At 40.1% G+C, this 8,898-nt stretch overlaps 1 protein-coding gene across 1 annotated transcript in view; it reads right to left on the reverse strand.

Moving 5' to 3' along the window:
- PDE1A (phosphodiesterase 1A) overlaps window positions 1-7,711 on the reverse strand; it is a 386,882-nt gene extending 379,171 nt beyond the window's left edge. The window contains exon 1 of the mRNA XM_044303311.1: window positions 7,332-7,711. Coding sequence (XP_044159246.1) covers window positions 7,332-7,384 — 53 coding nt within the window. The 5' untranslated portion in view covers window positions 7,385-7,711. The remainder of the gene's footprint in view (window positions 1-7,331) is intronic.
- Between the last annotated feature and the right edge of the window lie 1,187 nt (window positions 7,712-8,898).

The following is an 8,898-nucleotide window of genomic DNA, read 5'->3' on the forward strand; positions in this document are numbered from 1 at the left end:
CTGCATGAAAGTAAATACAGAGGGCTCACTGCACGGTGCAAGCCACTCAGAAGCCTCAAGAACAAGAAGGCTAGATTGAACTTTGCTAAAAAAAAATATCTTAAAAAACCAGCACACTTCTGGAAGAACATTCTTTGGACAGATGAAACCAAGATCAACCTCTACCAGAATGATGGAAAGAAAAAAGTATGGCGAGGGCATGGTACGGCTCATGATCCAAAGCATACCACATCATCTGTAAAACACAGCGGAGGCAGTGTGATGGCTTGGGCATGCATGGCTGCCAGTGGCACTGGGTCCCTAGTGTTTATAGTGATGATGTGACACAGGACAGAAGCAGCCGGATGATTTCTGGGGTTGTCAGAGACATACTGTGTGCTCAAATGCAGCCAAACTGATTGGTCGTGTTTCATAATACAGATGGACAATGGCCCAAAACATAAAGCCAAAGCAACCCAGGAGTCTATTAAAGCAAAGAAGTGGAATATGCTTTAATGGCCGAGTCAGTCACCGGATCTGAACACAATAGAGCATTTCACTTGTTAAAGACTAAACTTCAGACAGAAAGGCCCACAAACAAAGAGCAACTGAAAACCGCTGCAGTAAAGACCTGGCAGAGGATTAAAAAGGAGGAAACACAGCGTCAGGTGATGTCCATGAGTTCAAGACTTCAGGCAGTCACTGCCAACAAAGGGTTTTCAACCAATTATTAGAAATTAACATATTATTTACAATTATTTCATTTGTCCAATTACTTTTAACCCCCCGAAATGAAGGGATTGAGTTTAAAAAATGCTTTAGTTCCTCAAATTTTTATGCAATCATTTTGTTCAACTTACGGGATTAAAGCTGAAAGTCTGAACTTAAACTGCATCTGAATTGTTTTGTTCAAAATCCATTGTGGTAATGTACAGAACAAAAATTATAAAAATGTTGTCTCTGTCCAAATATATATGGACCTAACTGTAATACTATGTTGTGCCATTCCTCTGTTATTCCTACCAGAAGTCTATGAATGAGTTGCCAGTAGTCTGTAATAAGGGCCCAGATAGGTGTTACGAGTTGGGGAGTGTCTCTGCAGTGTCGGTGCCAGTGTCAGACTGTGCAGGGACACACCTCCAACTGGTAACACCCAGTTGGACCCGGCAATGAATAACTTCTAGCAGTTATAATAAAAGGAAGAGTTAGATGAAAAGATGCTCCAGAATTGTCATTACATAGGGAATACAAGTAGTTACTAAAACAGCCATGTCAAGATAGGTGAAAGGTCCTTATTCATGGAGGTCCTGAATGAGAGACCCTCTGAAAGAGAGAATGCCCTAATGGAGTATTTGACAATGGGTTTTCTAAATCAGACCATCCCTTTAATGGTGACCAGTAGATTAATGCTCTTTTATTTCCCAATGATGATACAGTAGCAAAGACCGAAGAAATATGCACCGTGCAGTTTTGCGTACAATGATAATGTGTCTGTGTAGTCTGTCCTCACTGTATATAAAGATTTTCGTGGTAGTGCAGTATAAACACTTACCTTAGTGGTGACCTTAGAAGCACTTATTTTCTAAGCCTCTGAGAATCGCATATCATCTATGCCAGAAAAGCCATTACAAGTGAACTGTTTAGTTTAAAACAAGAGTCAAATTGGCCGTACTGCATCTTTAAATGCTCGCTATGGAACATTAAAGGCATTGATGAAAGGCTTTCATGACAAACGTCAAAGGTTTTATAAAAGTCAGATCATTGCGGGTAAAGCAGCAGGAAGGAACGCCAGCAATCTAGAGACCGAGGAGGTCCCGTCTGCCATTATTTATGAAAAAGTGGCCATAGCTCCTCTATGGTAGAGATTTTGAAGATGATCTCATTCTTCAGGTTCGGGCAGGATACCAGCATCCAAACGTCTACTGACACTGACCTGACTTTTATGACAAGTTTGATGGACAGATCATAAAATATCATTAATGATATATATCTGACAGGCAACCACTTTTTAGATCATGACTTCTCTCACCATCACTAGGGGAACTTGCCGTCAGCTATACATTCTTCCAGAAGAGGAAATCTAATGTTAAATGAGGGTAATCAAATATTCACCAGAGCAAGTGCAGCTGAGCTCAGGAGGGGGAATCAACCCCCATGTCTTAATAGGACATGTATTTTTGAGATAATCTGTTTAATGCAACCCAAAAAGTCTATCCCTGACCCATATTTTATTGTAAACCAGTATAGCATAGTACAGTATATACAGTACGTAGACAGAGCTAATAATCCAGCACAGAAATGCAATACACAGGACCATGAGAAAAAGCAGAAAAGGGGTCTTCATAAGAATAAAACAACATTTTGTACTAATATTTTATTTTAGACTGTTTTGCATAAAGTATAGGGGTCATTTACTAATCATTTTACTAATCTGAAATTACCATTTTATACGCCTGTTTTAGCTTCCGAGCTGTCTTATATTTAGAACTGGCGTTGGATGCGCTGAAGTTATGGAGAGGCCGGCGGCTCTTCATAACTTCAGAGGTTCCACTGCCAGCTTAGGGCTTTAGACGCCGGTCTTAGTGAATGTGCCCCTATGTGCCCACCTTTTACCACAATGTCATCCTCACACCTTTGGGTGCATTTTTATATTTATTATTGCATTGTACTTATTTTGGGCTAAAAATCTTTTTTCAATTGGTCTTTATTAAAAATCTTTAACGGTTTGTGCTCTACAGCCTTCAAGTTTTCACTGACGCTGCAGACTGTTCTTTCCGCTTCTCAGTGAGCGAGCTGCTCTGTCAGCTCAAACTCTAGACCTTATCTCTTTTCTCCCGACAGCTCATAAACACTCATTTAATAAGCTAAACTCATTTTTTTTAATATAATTCAGCATAAATGAGTAATTATGAGCTATCATAGGAAAAGGGCTACAGATTAAGCCATCAGAGCAGCTCTCTGTTGGATATTTGTGAGAAGGGAGAAGAACAGTCTGTAGAGTCAGCGAAAACCTGAAGTCCGTAGAAGAACAATGGTTGAACATTTTTAATAAAGTCTAACAGTATAATAATTAAATAAACTGCTCCTAAGGATGTCCATAGCCTATAATGAGGTTGTCCTGGAATGCATAATTTCTAACTGGTGCCGGCAGCCTGCCTCACCTATTGAAAGGATCATACTTATCTGCTCCCCACCACTCCAGTCCTCCATGCTGGTTCCTGCATCTCCATTTTCCATTATAGGGTTTGTTTTATTCCTCCCTGGCATGGACACAGCTATCTGATCCTCTTCAGCCAACCACTGGCTTCAGCAGTGATGTGTCCACAAGAGACATGTTACTGCTGAAGCCAACGGTTAGCTGAAGAGGATCAGGTGACCATGCCAGGAAGCAAGCCCCAGACTAGAAGATGGAGATGCAGGATCCAGCACAGAGGACCGCAGCACCGTGGGGCAGGTAAGCATGTTCTTTTAGTAGAGGACGCTTAGTAGGGGAGACAGGGTGTTAACACCTATTAGAAATTATGTATTCTTGGGCAACCCCTTTAAGGCCAAACATTCTGTGCCCAAAGATTTGATATATCTTTGTACTGTAGCTGTCAGTGTTCTGTTTTCCTGATGCAATTCTGCTGAAAATAATCTGCATAGGTGCAGTGCTAAATGGTAGGGGGCCTAGGGGTACAGTGTAAAAAACTATGGAGTTCAATGTATAAACAGTATCCATGAAGAGTGTCTCTGTTTATGGTGTTTTGTTGACTATTTAAAGTTATGTTGCTCTTTTTTTTTAAATAAAAAATGTAGCATGCTCTGGGTATAGCGTCTTTAGTGGCATTTTGTGGTGTGTGCTTTTATAGACCTTAATACAGGGTTTCTGAACTCCGGTTCTCGAGACCCACCTACAGGTCAGGATTTGAGAATATCCCACAGAATGAATACCTGTGGTAAGTCCTGAGGCATGGACACTAATTATATCACCTGCTCAATACTAAGGAAATCCTGAAAACATGACCGGTAGGTGGGTCCCGAGGACCGGAGTTGAGAAACCCTGGTTTCTTAACCTGTGTTTAAAAATCAATTGTGTTAAATTGTGATATCTAGACATTGATAACCTTTTTAGTGTTGTTTTTCACATTACAAATGGCTTTTGCCTCTATACAAATCAATGGTCAGAACACATGAAGTAAACTTTTGGGAACCTGAGTACCTGTGTATTAGGCTCCCTTCACGGTTGCGTTAGAGGTCTCCAGCAGGCTGTATCAGCAGAGAACAGCCTGCTGCTGGAGCTCTCTGCATCCGGCATAGCTGGATGTTACTGCAATGCCCACCATCCCGAATCCCAGCAAATTTGTGGGTAGTGCAAGGATCTCCCCCAGATCTCATTATAGTCAATGGGGTTGGCAGGCATTGCGGTAACATCCGGCTATGGTGATGCACAGATCCATGGCAGGCTGTTCTCTGCCGGAGACTAAACTAGCCTAAGAAAGACAACTGCAGTGGGTGCAGAGGAGGGCAACCAAGATAATTAAGAGAATGGATGAACTGCAATACTAAGGTTATCAGACTTGGAGTTATTCAGTTTGGAAAAAGGAAGGCTTAGGGGATATCTAAGTGAAAGGGATTTTCATAATCTTACTTTTGATACATCACAGATTAGACATATAAAAAACCGCTAACACTAAGTGTACAAATATATGAATGGGCAATGCAGAGATCTATCTAATGAACCTTTTTATATCTAGACCTGTAACCTTGAAAACCGTTCTGGTTACTAGATGTAATGAGATGGGACGTTGATCCAGGGGTTTATTCTGACTGCAGATTTTTTGAGCCAACAAGGAATTTTTCACCTAATATGGAGTAACTGGTTTGTGGGCAAAAGGGACTTTTTTGTATTCCACTAGATCAACACGATAGGATTAAAGGTTGGATTTAACGGAGCCGTGTCTTTTTTCAACCTTATCAACTATGTAACTATGTGCACGATCTTTGAAAACAGCACAAATAAAGTATGTGCCAAAAAAGACAATGTTTACAAAATACCATAAAAAATGCCATACAACACAATAGTGTTACAGACTGTTACATTAAAAAAATCTGTTGATGTTTTAAAATGCCTTTTTTTGAGCATGTGTGAAGGAGCCTGAACAGTATTATAGTATATACTGTATGTATGTGTTACCACAGTAACTAGTTTATCTAATTTAATGTGGAGCAGTCACTAAACATTTACTTCCATTTCCAAAATATCCCTTATGTTCACTTTCTTCTCCACACCTGTATATTCTCTAATCAGTTTAGAAAAAAAACTCTTTTCTTCCATGTGATTTAGGCTACATGCACACGACCGTATGTGCTTTGCGGTCCACAAATTACGGATCCGCAAAAAAAAAAAAAAAAAACGGATGACATCCACATGCCATCCGTTTTTTTTGCGGATCCATTTTAACAATGCCTAAAACGGACAAGAATAGGACATGTTCTATTTTTTTTTTTGCGGGGCTACAGAACGGACATACTGATGCAGACAGCACATGGTGTGCTGTCCGCATTCTTTGCGGAGCCATTGAAATGAATAGGTCCACATCCTATCCGCAAATAAAAACAGAATGGACACAAAAACAAACAACGTTCGTGTGCATGTAGCCTTAAATAGAGATATTTGCAAAAATATTAACTTACTACTCAATAAGGGCTCATGCACACGACCGTATGTATTTTGCAGTCCGCAAAAAATACGGATGACATCCGTGTGCATTCCGTATTTTGCAGAACGGAACAGCTGGCCTTTCATAGAACTGCACTATCCTTGTCCGTAATGCGGACAATAATAGGACATGTTTTAATTTTTTTGCGGAACGGAAATACGGACATTCCGCACATGCAGAAAAAAAAACGGAACGTACATGGAAAGAAAATACGTTCGTGTGCATGAGCCCTAACTCTGATTTCTGGCATCATTGTGAAAGATTATAACATTCAGAAAGAGTCGGCTACTGGGCGCTAGAGTCAAATTCTTGCAAATAGTTGTGCAAATCATGTGAAAGGTAGCGCAAGGTTTTCAAAGCCTCATAAGCATTCTCTAGAGCGTTACCTCACTTTTCACTGACACAAGAGCTCCAGTCACCACATCCACACCCCAATTATTTAAAAAAATTAAAGCGTCATTTGAAAAATGTATATGAATCTGAACAGTCATGCATTACATGGCCTGTACTGACTGATTTTATGCACATCCATATAACCCTACGTTTGCATATAGCTTATTTAAGAGAGAGAGAGAGTTTGGCATCTGAATTAAATATACTGTAAGTATATTACACAATAGAAATACATTTACACTGCAAAAAGTTTCAAAACCACCCCCATCCGCTCAAATTTACTCCAGTTAGCAAAGCGCCCCATTTTGGGTGGGTTCAAATCACGTTTTTCCCATCCGTTTAACGTATATGTTACATGGATGCATCAAACTGATGTCATACGGTGGCATCCGTTCATCATAGAGCCATCATCATTGTAAAAAAACAACAATAAAAAACGTATACTTTTTTACTCGACATGGCGTGCTGCATTTTATTTTTTATTTTTTTTCTAAGTAGGCATAAAACGTGATGTGAACCCTCCCTTTGCGACAGCTCGGATATTCTTCTTGCTGTATAGCAGTTGAGCCGTCACAACATTGCAGTACATGTCAACTTATTATGGCAAATAAATACAAAGCATGGCCAGACCCGGCCCATGATGGACATCCTTCCAGATGAAAGCGTATCACATTCATATGACTGCGCAACACTTTATATATAAAGTGGCAAAGCCATGAAAACAAGTATGCCTTATAAAACATACACATTCCCCTTCATTCCAATCATAAAACTCCATCATAAGGGATGCAGAGCTGAAGCTGAGCTATTCTCTAATGCGAGCTGAGCATCTGAAAACTTTTAATATAAGCTTGCACTCTGCGTTCACTTCTGGAAATGTAACTCATTAAAAGACGCAGCACATGCCAGCAACATAGTTTAGTAACAAAAGCATCCACGGGCTGCAGTGATCAAAGAGTATTAAGAAACTTTGGGCGACGCTCTTCATGCCACACTCTCATAAGAGCAGAAGTAAATCTAGTTTTCAAGCAGATAAAAAAAAATAAAAAATTAATAAAAACACCAATGTCTTCTCTTCCCCACAAACTGTAAAGCTTTATCTCGCTGTCAAACCTCATGATTCACCCCTTAGATTCTGCTCCGTTACCAGCGCCCTCTGTGTATACAGCTCTCAAAAACAACTATTGTAAAAAAAAAAAACAACAACCAAAAAGTTTCACCAAAGCAGCAAACACTTAAAAAGCAAAAGCAACTTACCTAAATATAGGCTTTTGAAGATGCTTTTTCTTCACTGTAATGGCGTCACCCATTTAAACCAGAGGAAACGTAGTATATTGTTTTCCAAAAAAAGTCCACAAAAATCTCGCAAAAAAATAACAAAAATTAGAATATTGCCCTTGAGCTATTGTGCTACAGACGCCGTACAACGCAGGTTGCGCGTTCGCAGTGTTCTCTCTCTAACTGCTGTGCAAAAACAATCCATTGAGGCCACAACAGTGTGCACACAGCTCAAGAGAGCAAACCCTGCTGGAGCACATGTTTAAAGTTGACTGAGAAAGAAGGGCCAGAGTCACAGACTACTCAAGTCTGCAAGGAAAAGTGAAACTCAGCCAAGAGCATTTCAAGCCTTAAAAAAAAAAAAAAAAAATGCTCAGCAAGTTCTCATACTGCAGCTATGAGAATAAGTGCTGCTCATATCCGTCATAGCTCTTAAAAGAACATATGGGCAATCCAGGGCGTCTTCTTAACCACTACTGGAAGACAAACTTTTTTTTTCTTCTTACAAATAAAAGTTTTGGGGCCGTCCTTGAGTTTTCCATGTAAACGTCCTCAGAAAGTTTGTTCAGTTATAAGAACTGTACACAAATTAATGAAGACGGATAGATGCAGTCTGTGTGGCTGGCTGCCTTTCAAGAGATTATAATTACTTTACAATCTGGCTTTTATTCGCTCCTGGATGATGTGGAGATACAACAACATACACGTTAAAGAGTTATTCTGTTTTATGGTACTTTTTTTTTTGCCTCGTAGGGAATTCCAGGATGTGATATTTAAAAACATTTATATAACCCATCATTGTGATGTTATATAATGGTAACATACGGAACGTGTGAAACATAAATGTGCTAATGGAATGGAGACATAATGCTGTTAGTGTAAACTGAAATGTTTCTTTTGAAAGATATGAGAAAATATTTGTGGGAAAGCATTAATTATCTAAATAAACTCTCCGGCATTTTTTTTTTCTGTCTATATAGTGCAGCATGGGCTGTTATTAAAGGGCATCTGTCAGTAGATTTGTACCTATGAAACTGATTGACCTTGGCAGCTGAAGACATCTGTGTTGGTCCCATGTTCATATGTGCCTGCATTGTGGGGAAAAAAACAAAGCTTTAATATATGCAAATAAGCCGCTAGGAGCAATAGGGGAGTTGCCGTTACTCCAAGAGGCTCAGCTCTCTCTGCAACTGCTGAGCCCTCTGCACTTTGATTGACAGGGCCAGGCAGTGAAAACATCATCACACCTGCCTGGTCCTGTCAATGTGGAGAGGGCACAGCAGTTGCAAAGAGAGCAGAGCCTTTAGGTGTATCGACAACACCCCTATTGCTTCTAGATGCTCATTTGCATATATTAAAACATCATTTTTCTTAGCAGTGCAGGCACATATGAACATGGGACCAACACACATTATGGAAGCTGCCATTAACATGTGGGAGGCACAGGGAGTTGAGGGTAGTTCTGTGCTGACTCTACTTGCCTTCCCTGGTCTTCTTCCAGGTCCCGCTGTGGTGTCCTGACCAGACACAGTGGCTGGAGGTAGTG

The sequence above is a fragment of the Bufo gargarizans genome, chromosome 8 (genome assembly GCF_014858855.1).
Source record: "Bufo gargarizans isolate SCDJY-AF-19 chromosome 8, ASM1485885v1, whole genome shotgun sequence".
Classification (NCBI taxonomy): Eukaryota; Metazoa; Chordata; class Amphibia; order Anura; family Bufonidae; genus Bufo; species Bufo gargarizans.